Source organism: Salvelinus fontinalis, chromosome 20 (assembly GCF_029448725.1).
Source record: "Salvelinus fontinalis isolate EN_2023a chromosome 20, ASM2944872v1, whole genome shotgun sequence".
Lineage (NCBI taxonomy): Eukaryota > Metazoa > Chordata > Actinopteri > Salmoniformes > Salmonidae > Salvelinus > Salvelinus fontinalis.
Genome location: NC_074684.1, coordinates 24,643,117 through 24,658,512, shown reverse-complemented (window position 1 = coordinate 24,658,512; position 15,396 = coordinate 24,643,117). Strand labels below are relative to the sequence as shown.

Sequence of the window (15,396 nt, the reverse complement as noted above, 5' to 3'; positions counted from 1 at the left end):
TTGTTTGGGTGTAGGGCCTGATCAGAGCCTGAAGGTACTGAGGTGCCGTTCCCCTCACAGCTCCGTAGGCAAGCACCATGGTCTTGTAGCGGATGCGAGCTTCAACTGGAAGCCAGTGGAGAGAGCGGAGGAGCGGGGTGACGTGAGAGAACTTGGGAAGGTTGAACACCAGACGGGCTGCGGCGTTCTGGATGAGTTGTAGGGGTTTAATGGCACAGGCAGGGAGCCCTGCCAACAGCGAGTTGCAGTAATCCAGACGGGAGATGACAAGTGCCTGGATTAGGACCTGCGCCGCTTCCTGTGTGAGGCAGGGTCGTACTCTGCGGATGTTGTAGAGCATGAACCTACAGGAACGGGCCACCGCCTTGATGTTAGTTGAGAACGACAGGGTGTTGTCCAGGATCACGCCAAGGTTCTTAGCGCTCTGGGAGGAGGAGACAATGGAGTTGTCAACCGTGATGGCGAGATCATGGAACGGGCAGTCCTTCCCCGGGAGGAAGAGCAGCTCCGTCTTGCCGAGGTTCAGCTTGAGGTGGTGATCCGTCATACATTTACATTTACATTTAAGTCATTTAGCAGACGCTCTTATCCAGAGCGACTTACAAATTGGTCATCCACACTGATATGTCTGCCAGGCATGCAGAGATGCGATTCGCCACCTGGTCATCAGAAGGGGGAAAGGAGAAGATTAATTGTGTGTCGTCTGCATAGCAATGATAGGAGAGACCATGTGAGGTTATGACAGAGCCAAGTGACTTGGTGTATAGCGAGAATAGGAGAGGGCCTAGAACAGAGCCCTGGGGGACACCAGTGGTGAGAGCGCGTGGTGAGGAGACAGATTCTCGCCACGCCACCTGGTAGGAGCGACCTGTCAGGTAGGACGCAATCCAAGCGTGGGCCGCGCCGGAGATGCCCAACTCGGAGAGGGTGGAGAGGAGGATCTGATGGTTCACAGTATCGAAGGCAGCCGATAGGTCTAGAAGGATGAGAGCAGAGGAGAGAGAGTTAGCTTTAGCAGTGCGGAGTGCCTCCGTGATACAGAGAAGAGCAGTCTCAGTTGAATGACTAGTCTTGAAACCTGACTGATTTGGATCAAGAAGGTCATTCTGAGAGAGATAGCAGGAGAGCTGGCCAAGGACGGCACGTTCAAGAGTTTTGGAGAGAAAAGAAAGAAGGGATACTGGTCTGTAGTTGTTGACATCGGAGGGATCGAGTGTAGGTTTTTTCAGAAGGGGTGCAACTCTCGCTCTCTTGAAGACGGAAGGGACGTAGCCAGCGGTCAAGGATGAGTTGATGAGCGAGGTGAGGTAAGGGAGAAGGTCTCCGGAAATGGTCTGGAGAAGAGAGGAGGGGATAGGGTCAAGCGGGCAGGTTGTTGGGCGGCCGGCCGTCACAAGACGCGAGATTTCATCTGGAGAGAGAGGGGAGAAAGAGGTCAGAGCACAGGGTAGGGCAGTGTGAGCAGAACCAGCGGTGTCGTTTGACTTAGCAAACGAGGATCGGATGTCGTCGACCTTCTTTTCAAAATGGTTGACGAAGTCGTCTGCAGAGAGGGAGGAGGAGGGGGGGAGGGGGAGGAGGATTCAGGAGGGAGGAGAAGGTGGCAAAGAGCTTCCTAGGGTTAGAGGCAGATGCTTGGAATTTAGAGTGGTAGAAAGTGGCTTTAGCAGCAGAGACAGAAGAGGAAAATGTAGAGAGGAGGGAGTGAAAGGATGCCAGGTCCGCAGGGAGGCGAGTTTTCCTCCATTTCCGCTCGGCTGCCCGGAGCCCTGTTCTGTGAGCTCGCAATGAGTCGTCGAGCCACGGAGCGGGAGGGGAGGACCGAGCCGGCCTGGAGGATAGGGGACATAGAGAGTCAAAGGATGCAGAAAGGGAGGAGAGGAGGGTTGAGGAGGCAGAATCAGGAGATAGGTTGGAGAAGGTTTGGGCAGAGGGAAGAGATGATAGGATGGAAGAGGAGAGAGTAGCGGGGGAGAGAGAGCGAAGGTTGGGACGGCGCGATACCATCCGAGTAGGGGCAGTGTGGGAAGTGTTGGATGAGAGCGAGAGGGAAAAGGATACAAGGTAGTGGTCGGAGACTTGGAGGGGAGTTGCAATGAGGTTAGTGGAAGAACAGCATCTAGTAAAGATGAGGTCAAGCGTATTGCCTGCCTTGTGAGTAGGGGGGGAAGGTGAGAGGGTGAGGTCAAAAGAGGAGAGGAGTGGAAAGAAGGAGGCAGAGAGGAATGAGTCAAAGGTAGACATGGGGAGGTTAAAGTCACCCAGAACTGTGAGAGGTGAGCCGTCCTCAGGAAAGGAGCTTATCAAGGCATCAATCTCATTGATGAACTCTCCAAGGGAACCTGGAGGGCGATAAATGATAAGGATGTTAAGCTTGAAAGGGCTGGTAACTGTGACAGCATGGAATTCAAAGGAGGCGATAGACAGATGGGTAAGGGGAGAAAGAGAGAATGACCACTTGGGAGAGATGAGGATCCCGGTGCCACCACCCCGCTGACCAGAAGCTCTCGGGGTGTGCGAGAACACGTGGGCAGACGAAGAGAGAGCAGTAGGAGTAGCAGTGTTATCTGTGGTGAGCCATGTTTCCGTCAGTGCCAAGAAGTCGAGGGACTGGAGGGACGCATAGGCTGAGATGAGCTCTGCCTTGTTGGCCGCGGATCGGCAGTTCCAGAGGCTACCGGAGACCTGGAACTCCACGTGGGTCGTGCGGGCTGGGACCACCAGGTTAGGGTGGGCGCGGCCACGCGGTGTGAAGCGTTTGTATGGTCTGTGCAGAGAGGAGAGAACAGGGATAGACAGACACATAGTTGACAGGCTACAGAAGAGGCTACGCTAAAGCAAAGGAGATTAGAATGACAAGTGGGCTACACGTCTCGAATGTTCAGATAGTTAAGCTTACGTTGCAAAAAAATCTGATCTGATTGACTAAAATGATATAGTACTGCTGGCTGGTGAAGTAGCCTGGCTAGCAGTGGCTGCGTTGTTGAAAGTGAAGCTGGCTAGGTGACCTCGACAATTTCTCTAAATTTCTCTAAACTACACAATTATCATGGATACAAGGACAGCAAAGACAACTAGCTAACACTACGCTAATCAAGTCGTTCCGTTGTAATGTAAGTTTCTACAGTGCTGCTATTCGGTAGAAGTTGGCTAGCTAGCAGTGTTAGCTAGCAGTGTTGGCTAGGTAGGAGGACGGCAGCGCGGCAGGCGAAAATAGCTGGCTAGCTAACCGATAATTACTCAAAGCTACACAATTATCTTAGATACAAAGATAGCAAAGAAAACTATGTAGCTAGCTAACACTACACAAATCAAGTCGTTCCGTTGTAATGTAATCGTTTCTACAGTGCTGCTAATCGGTGGCTAGCTAGCAGGGTTGACTACGTTACGTTACGTTACGTTAGGACGAGAATACCTGGCTAGTGAACCTCGATAACTACACAATTATCTTTGATACAAAGACAGTATGTAGCCAGCTAAGTAGCTAGCTAAGATCAAACAAATCAAAGATAGCAAAGACAACTGTGTAGCCAGCTAACACTACACTGATCAAGTCGTTCCGTTGTAATGCACTCGTTTCTACAATGCTGCTATTCGGTGGCAAGCTGGCTAGCTAGCAGTGTTGGCTACGTTGCGTTACGTTAGGACGAAAATAGCTGGCTAGCGAACCTCAATAACTACACAATTATGTTTGATACAAAGACGGCTATGTAGCTAGCTAAGATCAAACAAATCAAACCGTTGTACTGTAATGAAAATGAAAATCAGACCCTTGTACTATAATGAAATGTAATGAAAAGTTATACTACTATTCGGTAGACGGTGGACGTTTGCTAGCTGGCTAGCTGCTGGGCAGATAGCAGTGTGGACTAGTAATCAAGTCAGTGGACCGCCCTTCATCTCTGTTCGAAGGCCGTCCATCTCCTTTCTCTTGTTGCTCGCCATCGCTTTTCATCAGCCATCCATCTTTTTGTTAGCATTTTGGGGGTTTTGATCTCAACACACATTTCTTCATTTACAATTATTATTTCCGTTTACGGTTTTTATTAGTTTGAAGTCAAATCATTAAGTCCTCAAATTGACTGCATAGAACACACCTGTACACAAGAAGAGCTTCAGACTCATTACCTGAGAGCTGACCTGATGACTCAAGGGTGCATGGGCAATGTGTTTCCAGGAGAAAAAAAATACGTATCTTGCTAGTAGACAGTCCACAAGAGCAACTGCAACATCATAGAATAATCAGGTCATGGCACACATCACATACCATTTATTGCCCATATAATTGGATATCATTCGTGTTATGTTCAACACATTCTATAATGCATGTTATTTAAACACAAGGCTCCTTAAGAGGAAGAAAACAAAACCTTTTACTGAACAATACTAGATCCACCTTCTCTTGAGACACCCCCAAGTAGCTGTTGCTTAGTAATAATGCTCGGAGCTATGATTTATAGTGAGCTTGAAAGCCCTTAGCACGCTCATTAGTCACTGCTGGCAGAATAATGAATTCCAGAGAGGAAGCCGATTTAAGAACACTATCTCTTATATTCTTCAAGCTGAAAAGAATTGCCTTGGTCCAACTCTGTTCTTTTGAATTTATCTTTATCTAAATTCACCTGGCCCAGCTACAAAGGGTTGCAGAGGCCAACGTCTCTTTGAGGCTAAATGTCCACATTGGAAATCAACCCGTTGACCTTTCAGAGTCTGGCATCCGTTTTAGACTATAATGCCTGGGACCATGACCCAAATGTGTCTGCAGAGATGACCTTTGCTTTTGTCATTTAAGTTCGTATTAACAGAAATTAGCTGTTTACCTATTACTATCTATCCCAGTTGAATGTTAAATACATCAGGAGAATTCCACTAAAACCTGTTAGCAGATCAAACAGAACCTTGTGCATAAACACCTTCAAATAGTCCAGGCATCAGACATGACTGACTGGTAATATACCATTACCATATTCAACATTGTTTTATAAGCGGTGTGACCAATGCAACATTGAAGTGTGTAGCTAATATCAATAGCCAAGACGAAGGCGGATTTATGGAAATAAGTGTATGGTGAGATCATGCGTAAATGCACTGTGGAAACGTTTCACGTGTGTAGCCACTCGGTGGAGGGGCTGACAGGAAAGAGACACCACTGGGTGATGCAGAGATGTGCCGTGGGCCAATTATTTTCTTGAGCGGATGATCAGGGAGCCGGAAAATAATTACAAATCATTTGTAGACTGCAAATTGACCACACGCACATATAATATTTGACTAAAACATAATTTCTAACCTTGCACACATTAGTATTCAATCACGCCATGCGTGGGAATACTTACGAACAGATATCCAAAATTAAAATCTCTTGGAGCTGATTTTCTGAGGTTCTTAGTCTTTTTTTGCACAACAATGAAATGTTTAAAGAATTTAAGAAGATTTGGGGGGCCAAATAAAACTGCCTGCAGGCCACCAGTTGGCAAACCCTGGTGTAATGCGTCTCTAGAGTGCATGGTACATTAAACACAAATACGATTCAAGGCCATGTTGAGTCAATCTAAACAAATAGACTGCAGCAACAACAAAAAAATGTAATACAAAAATTAGTGGGTTGCTAAGGAACTTTTTTATTTTCTTTGCCTTTTTTTATGACGTGTGTAAACCATAGTATAATTGCAGAAGTACAGTATAAGTCTAAAATCTAACATGAGATATAAAGAAGTAAACCAAACCAGAAGTAAATGCCAAAGACTGTATAAACATGGTAAGAAATGTAAATGTTTTATTACATTCAAGAGAGGCCTAAGTGCAGTACACTGAAATAGCACATTTTCAGCAGATGTAGCAGCATTCTGACTGGCATAGACTAATTAATAGGCACAAAACAAACAGAAATATCAATGAAAAAAATGGAATAGCCTGGCTGCCTTTCACCATAATCAAAACCACAGAAGCAGTTAATTTACATGCTTTGTAAACAAGTTCAACACAGCTAAAATATACTGTCCTTGTCGAAACAGCAATCCCAACTCCTCATGTATTTGACTGGTGAGAGCAAATTGGATAAATGGTCGAACAAAACCTACATGGCAGTGAAGTCCGTGTCCTCCAAGTCAGACCACAGAGCGATGCTCCCCACACACGTACACAGCGCTGGGTCGAATACGCCGCTTCGTGTGGCCGGGCAGCTGAGGGAGAAACTTGAAGTACTTGGGCATCAGGTCAAGGCATGTATCGCGGAACTTCTTGATCCGCCAGTAGTAAATGAGAGGGTTGAGGGCCGACTTGAGGTAGCACAACCAAAGGAGCCAGGTGCTGACTTCAAAGAAGTTGGCCTTGTGGTAGAAGGGGCTGCTGAAGGTGGAAACCAGGCTGTAGGCGGTGAAGGGCGCCCAGCACATGGTGAACACCGAGAAGAGGATGAGTATGGTGGTGAAGGCACGTGTCTTGAAGCTCATGTCTATGTTCATCTGGAAGGGCCTCTGCAGGCTCATGAGGCCCAGCTTGCTGGCCTGACTAAGGCAGATGCTGTCCGGGTGGCTGTGGATGCGCACAGCGTTGTGTCGGATGGTGTTCAGGATCCCCATGAAAGTGTACAACATGACCATGAAGGGGATGAAGAAGGAGGCCATCATGAGGAGCAACACGTAGGCATGATACCCCGGCTCGCTGGTGTAGCCAAACACACACTGTGGAGCTCTAGAGGGGATCTGGAGAGAAGGGTGACCTGTGGCTAGTGGGAAAGAGAAACAGAGGGAGAGAGTCCAAGTGATGACTATGAACACTTTGGCTCTGTGGGGACTCAACCTGTCCTGTTTCTGGACTATGATCAGGAACCGATCTATGCTTATTATAAGCAGGATAGCCATGCCCTCTATGACAAAGAGCCAGAAGAACATTGCCGACACTCGGCAGAAAACATCCCCGAAAATCCAGCGTGTGGTCACCACAGTAACCAGGGCAAAGGGCATGTTGAGGACAGCCAGCATCATGTCTGCGAAGGCCAGGCTGGCCAATAGGATGTTGATGGCAGATCGCATGGCAGCACGCTGGTAGACCATCAGAACCACCACCACGTTCCCCAGGAAGGCCACCAGCAGGATGGAGACCATGGCCATGCAGAAGAACACCTGGAGGGGCAGGCTGACGCCCTGCACACTATCCTGGGCCTCAGATGTTGGCGTGACTGTGCCCAGGTCCAGAGGTGACCAGGAGATGCCATTGGAGCTGTTTTGCATGGACATGTCTTCCATGTCAGGTTGGCCCTGGAGGAGGTGGTCAGAGAGGTTCAGCAGCCTCATGACGAGGCAGCAGAGGCTGGCATTGTTGAACTCCCCTGCCTCCACAGGGGGAACGACAGTGGAGTAAACCATTCTTCCCCAAGGGGTGCAGGCTTGGGTTTAGGCATTGTTACTGGAGCTCTTCTCTCGCCAAACATGATACCTCGTATGCATTTCTTAGTCCTGAAGAAGCCAGCATCTTAGCATGGAGGAGAGATCCTGGGGAGACAGAGAGGGAAATGGAGGCAACACAGAAACATAAATGTCTAAATAGCTTTGTCTGTTTTTCCATAATAATAATACATTTTAAAATGGGTATTCTTTGTTTTAAAATGTTGCAATCCTCAAAAGACAATATTATGTATAAAATTAAATTACTTCATATACACATTGATCTGCACGTAATTCACTGTCTCCATGATTAGGCACTTTGAAAGGAGATCAACAGAGATTGAGATAACATCCTTTCCCTCCAAATCCCCTCAGTGTTACAGTGAATGAGACACCTAAAGCCTCTAATCCATTCAGTGTTGGACGGGAGGGAAGGCCCTTGTGGGGAAAAGTCAGTCAGCAAAATCCTACCCTGACACTGCACACAGCGCACAGAGAAGACAATAAAACCGCCAAAAGCTACCAACTTCATATGGGACTGGCAAGGATCTTCCCTGCACTTGCCACACTCCTCTCCATCCTCAGTAAATACTGCACTTCCCTACAAACAACATGGCCTTCCCAACACTAACATAACAGTTGTTGTTTCTCATTTTTAGGTTTCCATTTGGAGATAACTCCACTTCAACTCTGCCAATCAGCTGGTGGAACTGGTGTACAGAATGACTTTAAAGATTTAATGAGATATTTTTTGTGTATTTATGTTTCCCCTTAATGCCACAGGTAATTTATTTTCCCAGAAGAAGTGTGTTTTATAGATGTTAAAATGCCTAGCCTACATGGGGGAGAGTGGGGTAAATTGAGTGTTTTATATTCAGAATCACTCCGTCAAGGGAAATATATTATTCTTTCTAACAAAGAATATATACAGAATATACAAAGAAAAATATCTACATACACTACCGTTCAAAAGCTTGGGGTCACTGAGAAATGTTCTTGTTTTGTAAAGAAGAGCAAATTTAAAATACATCAAATTGATCAGAAATACAGTGTAGACATTGTTAATGTTGTAAATGACTATTGTAGCTGGAAACGGCAGATTTTTTGTATTTTTATGGAATATCTACATAGGTGTATAGAGGTTCATTATCAGCAACCATCACTCCTGTGTTCCAATGGCACGTTGTGTTAGCTAATCCAAGTTTATAATTTTAAAAGGCTAATTGATCATTAGAAAACCCTTTTGCAATTATGTTAGCACAGCTGAAAACTGTTGTCTTGATTAAAGAAGCAATAAAACTGGCCTTCTTTAGACTCGTTGAGTATCTGGAGCATCAGCAAATAACTTTCTTCTGAAACTCGTCGGTCTATTCTTGTTCTGAAAAATGAAGGCTATTCCATGCGAGAAATTGCCAAGAATCTGAAGATCTCGTACAACGCTGTGTACTACTCCCTTCACAGAACAGAGCAAACGGGCTCTAACCAGAATAGAAAGAGGAGTGGGAGGCCCCGGTGCACAACTGAGCAAGAGGACAAGTACATTAGTGTCTAGAGAAACAGATGCCTCACGTGTCCTCAACTGGCAGCTTCATTAAATAGTACCTGCCTCAACGTCAACAGTGAAGAGGCAACTCCGGGATGCTGGCCTTTCTGATCACCAACAACAATGCGACAGCCTATAGGGAGAAGGTCAGAGACCTGACCATGTGGTGCAAGGACAACAACCTCTCCCTCAAAGTGATCATGACAAAGTAGATGATTCTGGACTACAGGAAAAGGAGGACCAAGCACGCCCCCATTCTCATCGACGGGACTGTAGTGGATCAGGTTGAGAGATTCAAGTTCCTTGGCGTCCACATCACCAACAAACTAGCATGGTCCAAGCACACCAAGACAGTCGTGAAGAGGGCACAACAAAACCTATTCCCGCTCAGGAGACTGAAAAGATTTGGCATGGGTCCTCAGATCCTCAAAAGGTTTTACAGCTGCACCATCAAGAGCATCCTGCAGAGGGTAGTGCGTACGGCCCATTACATCACCGGGGCCAAGCTTCCTGCCATCCAGGACCTCTACCCCAGGCGGTGTCAGAGGAAGGTCCTGAAAATTGTCAAAGACTCCAGCCACCCTAGTCATAGACTGTTCTCTCTGCTACCGCACGGCAAGTGGTTCCGGAGCGCCAGGTCTAGGTCCAAGAGGCTTCTAAACTTTAGGTCTAAGGCTTCTATTGTTATTTAACTGCTGCTCTTTAATAATTTTGTATTATTCCCCTACCTTTTTTTAGGTATTTTCTTAAAACTGCATTGTTGGTTAAGGGCTTGTAAGTAAGCATTTCACTATAAGGTCTACATACACCTGTTGTATTCGGCGCATGTGACAAATAAAATTTGATTTGACCTCGTATTCCTGCGATTAATGACTTGCATTACACCTGGGAAGAAAACACTTACATTTGGTCAACTTGCCAAACCTCAACTTACCCCATTGGCTCAACTTACCCCAAGGCAAACATTTTGACTATATTAGCCCACACAGCTACAAGGTTGCACTTTAGGATCTAGGTTTAGGATCTCATATTTAAGCCTATAGAGACTCCGAATTATGTATAGAACAATATTTAAATGATCTACTTTGGTTTATATAAAAGCATCATGAAACCTCTAACACAATAAATTCATTTGACTTGGTTAAAATATGTTTTTTGGACCTAACTTGCTTACCACTTTTTCCATGTGGTTTATTCCTTCAGACTCCATGAAATTATGACCTCTTCCTAAATATTTGGTATACTTTCCTAGAAACATGGGTGGCACATCATACCTATTTGGTTCAACTTACCCCACTCTCCCATACTTTATTTAGATAAGGCTAAGACTATTTGTTGGTACTTTGTCTGGCATATGGTTTATATCCAGAACTTGTATTGTAAGGGCTAAAAGGACTTCAGTCCTTGGAGTTTAGCTATTTAGATGTAAGCCCGGTTACTACACTATTATAAGCAGGCCAAAAACTAATTTACCACTGTTCTCCATCTCCAAAATGTTATAGCAATTGCATGCATTAATTAAACCGTGCCAGGGAGCGATTTCTCAAACCATGTCACTGACCAATGTTTTTATGGGGACAACTCAAGACTGCAATAAAAAAGGCTTATCGCTTATATAAACATTGGATACTGTTATTTTAGACAGACTGGTATCATTTAGAATGGCTCCACGGCAAACCTCAAACAGAAAATGTTGTAACTGCCAAACTATAAGCAGTTCCATCCATAGAGCTCGCCAGCTTGTAGTACTAAAAAATGTAAATGAAACCTCTGGTTCATTCAGCCATTCATATGAGGGGAGTTATTTGTGAAAGAATGGGGTTTTGGGATAAACGCCGAAAATAAGGTCTGAGGTTAACACAGATTCTGGATATCTTTATGTGTTTAAAAACAAGAATGTATGAGATATTTCAGGTTGACGTTTATTGTCATGAGTCTTGTCCTGGAGGCAGAACTGCACGGTTTGGCCAGCTGCAAAGTCTAAATTGGCCATATTGTAAAAATGTATGAAAACAAAAATATGCTTTTTGGTCTTCATTTAAGGTTAGGGTTAGGTACTAAGGTTAGCAGTGTGGTTTTGATTATATATATGGTTTAAAATTCATAAAAAGTGTAATTAGCTGATGAATATGATCTCATAGAAGAAAACATAAGATCTACTAAGCATGTGTTTACCACAGACCATATTTTAGGCGTTTATCCAAAAACCCTAAAAAAAAACACATTAATTGTCAACGAGCCATGGCGGAGTAACACCTCGATCACACCAACAGTGTCATTGCATTATGGTACACCAAAAGTACATTCATTTCCAATGGAACTTTGTGTTTGCCTTGCAGCATTGCATTACAGAGGCAGTTGCAGTGCGTTCTGTGTGGTGTATACGTTGGATTTATTGAACGCATGCATCAAACTGTATGCGTAGACGGCTTGGCAGAAATGGTAGCAGAATGTGAATGTTGAACTTTTGTTGCACACATCCAGATGATGCTGTGTACCATTTTGCGCAATAACGCTGTAGGTGTGATCGAGGCATAAGCCTCTGTTAGTGCCTACAACAAGGCGCCATTACTATTTCTCTAAGTGTGATTTTCTAACATTCCTGCAGCACTTTCAAATGTGCTCTCTCTCATTTCTATTTTTAGTCATTCCATGTGGGTTGAACACACAAAGTGATACATTCAAAGTGATCAAGCGGATTCAAGGCCTATTAAATATCTTGCAGTAAAATGTAAATTGGCCTGCTTTTTTTCTACATTAACATTAATTTGTACACTGCACGGAGGACATGATTGTGTGATGGCTGTTGCTAGACTGAAACCTTGAGGCAAATTCTATCTATTTACCATTATGCATCAATAGAATTGTCAGTCACCTCACCACACCAAGGGAGAGAGTAAAATGGTTAATTGATGAAATAAACTGGCTAGCCAGAATAGAACAGGAACAAATGTATTATTAGGCGATAATACAATGACTGTTGGGTTGTGTGCTCCTCCTCTTACCTTGACAACAGGGTTAGAATACGCATGGCTATATTCTGTTTAAGACCGAAAGGATGTGTGCAAACAAACCTCAGACTGAAATCCAGGTCTGCCTCCTATCACTGACACTGATTGATCATAATGCTCTGCTCTCCTCTCATGAGGATACTATTGCAGGCATTGTTGATAGATACAGTCGCACCAATTCTGCACTGTGTAGCATACTTGTATTCTAATTCCCACTGGGCACAGACATCAATTCAACATCTATTCCATGTTATTTCCTTGAAGTGACGTGGAAACAATGTTGTTTCTACATAATTCCTGATACAAATTATACAAATAGCGAGGGAAATGGAGGATATGGGCCATTCCGTCATTACAAAGGTTTTCAGTAATCCAAAAAACACTTATTTGAGTAAATGTCAGGGAAAATCATGGCCTACAGTATCTGTCCCCTTTTCATACAGAATGACCCAAAAGCCATTTGGCAGCTATGCACACACGGCTGACCCATAAAAGCAACCTTTTATCTTACCACTTTCAAATAGAATAAACATGAATTGGTGGTTAGGCCAGTATTCTTCCATTTTCAGATATTCAGCAGAATACAGTCATTTAAAGCATGTGATGGTAGAGCTAGAAAGAGATTAGAGTACATGTACTGTATCAGTCAAAAGTTTGGACACACCTATTCATTCAAGGGTTTTTCTTTATTTTTAATATTTTCTACATTGTAGAATAAGACTGTTTTAGGATGCAGCTGATGCAAATGTCAAAACTATGAAATAAAACATATGGAATTATGTAACCAAAAAAGTGTTATACAAATCAAAATAGATTTTAGATTCTTCAAAGTAGTCACTCTTTGCCTTGATGACAGCTTTGCACACTTGTGGCATTTTCTCAGCCAGCTTCATGAGGAATACTTTCCAACAGTCTTGAAGTTCCCACATATGCTGAGCACTTGTTAGCTGCTTTTCCTTCACTCTGCAGTCCAACTCATCTCAAACCATCTCAATTGGGTTGAGGTCAGGTGATTGTGGAGGCCAGGTCATCTGATGCAGCACTCCATCACTCTCCTTCTTGGTCAAATAGTGCTTACGCAGTCTGGAGGTGTATTTTGGGTCATTGTCCTGTTGAAAAACGAATGATAGTCCCAATAAGCGCAAACCAGATCAGATGGCGTATTGCTGCAGAATGCTGTGGTAGCCATGCTGGTTAAGTATACCTTGTCACCAGCGAAGCACCATCACACCTCCTCCTCCATGCTTTACACGGAGACCATCCGTTCACCTACTCTGCGTCTCACAAAGATACGGTGGTTGGAACCAAAAATGTCACATTTGGACTCATCAGACCAAAGGACATAATTCCCCTGGTCTAATGTCCATTGCTCGTGTTTCTTGGCCAAAGCAAGTCTCTTCTTCTTATTGGTGTCCTTTAGTAGTGGTTTCTTTGCAGCAATTCGACCATGAAGGCCTGATTCACGCAGTCTCCTCTGTTATTACTGTTATTTCTCTCTGCTTATTTGAGCGGTTCTTGCCATATTTTGGACTTGGTCTTTTACCAAATAGGGCTATCTTTTGTATACCACCCCTACCTTGTCACAACACAACTTATTGTCTTAAATGCATTAAGGAAAGACATTCTACAAATTAACTTTTAACAAGGCACACCTGTTAATTGAAATGCATTCCAGGTGACTACCTCATGAAGCTGGTTGAGAGAATGCCAAGAGTGTGCAAAGCTGTCATTGCGACAAAGGGTGGCTACTTTGAAGAATCTCAAATATAAAATATATCCTGATTTGTTTAACACTTTTTTGGTTACTACATGAATCCATATGTGTTATTTCATAGTTTTGGTGTCTTCATTATTATTCTACAATGTAGAAAATAGTAAAAATAAAGAAAAATCCTGGAATGGTGTGTCCAAACCTTTGACTGGTACTGTACATATCCACAGAAACCATAGTAACTGGTAAGAAGGAACTGCCTGGTACCTTGCAAGTGAATGATAACACTGCATGTTGAGTAGTTGTGGAACCTAGCAACAGGGACCTGCTGCCAGCCACTAGGCCTACCTATCTGAATGCTTTGGATCTCTTTCAAAACGATGTTGAGCTTTTCATTAACCACTGCAAATGATCATGTTGGTGTATCATATGGTCCTTAAAGCCTTAGTTGATTCTAAGAGACGCAAAAGTTGTGCTGCTAAATTGAAAGGGTTACCATACATTTAATGGAAATTGCGTGTGTGGTGTCTTTTGGAGTCTAAATAGGAATTTGAATTACACATTTGTTACTGAGCTGGATAATGTTGTTCAGTTATCAAATGGGGAAATAAAACATAATAAAGCCGAGTAATTCGTACAGTTGTAAAGTTACAAATAATAGTAGTCCACTTTAACATGGTAAGAGGTGTAGAAATTAGTGATTAAACGACATGACTACAGTGATCAAAATGTATAAACGTTCCTTTTGATGCATTTTCTGCAATTATAGCCTACAGTCAGCCATTATGTGCCGGCCTATTTAAAGAGTATCTCATCACAGGATATTATTGATTGTGAGGCTATATAATTTCATAGCCTATACATTCTGCGATATACAGACACTGAAACAAACCCATACAAATTCAAATTATAAGCCTATTTGGATATTTTTGATAACAGTGTTATTATTATTATGCTTGTTTGATGATAGCCTAATATTGATTTAATAAAACATAATTGTTTTTAAATGTTTGCATTGTATTAACTGAAATCACTTTTCAGTAAGTATTTATTTCGATTATATTATCCTCGGTCTAGAAAAGTTAAATTACCTTTTTCCTTCCAAAGTCTCAGGTTGACCAATATCGTTATTGGGTTTCAGTTAAGACAGACCCTTTCACGCTGCTTGTTTCATATAGTCTTTCTGTTGATCCATCTCGCTGTCCAGATGCTTTTTGTAATTCCTCGAAGTCAGACGTCACAACTACATATTCGAGGTGTATTCATCTCTCATTGCACGCTAATTAACAAGTCTAATCAAATAATATTGTTTACAGAGCGAGAAACGGCGAATGCCACCTACACAATTCAACAAAAGCAGTGAAGTAAAATATAGCTCCTCCGCGTATCGTTATAGCTTTGTTTAGCAGGGAATTGATTTCGCAGCAACAAAAAAAAAACTGCTGGATTGGCCTAATGGCCTACAAGACAAAATCATGACTCAAAACGGGCTTTAAACAAGTTGATTGTCTGTCATTTGATATTCTTTGCTATAGCTCTACCCTAATCTTTCTGTTATCCTGAGAACGATCATTTTGATTTCCACTGTCAGGGTCCACCGTAGGCTCTAATATTGCGTCACTAAAATCTCTGTCGGTATCCCGGTCAACTGACAGTCCCATCATCCAGTAGTATGGACAGGATTGGGTACGGTCCTCCGTTAAGGCACACCCATTATCTCGAGCTCCAATTGAAATGGATAATGGC

General features: G+C 43.5%; 1 protein-coding gene across 1 annotated transcript; it reads right to left on the bottom strand.

The window, feature by feature from the left end:
- Positions 1-5,597: 5,597 nt before the first annotated feature.
- On the bottom strand, positions 5,598-15,288 carry LOC129817566 (probable G-protein coupled receptor 63). The gene is made up of 2 exons (XM_055872946.1): positions 14,742-15,288; positions 5,598-7,493 (listed from the first exon to the last, which is right to left on the bottom strand). Exon 2 carries the CDS (start codon positions 7,365-7,367, stop codon positions 6,108-6,110), a length of 1,260 nt encoding a protein of 419 aa, XP_055728921.1. The 5' UTR covers positions 7,368-7,493; positions 14,742-15,288; the 3' UTR covers positions 5,598-6,107.
- Between the last annotated feature and the right edge of the window lie 108 nt (positions 15,289-15,396).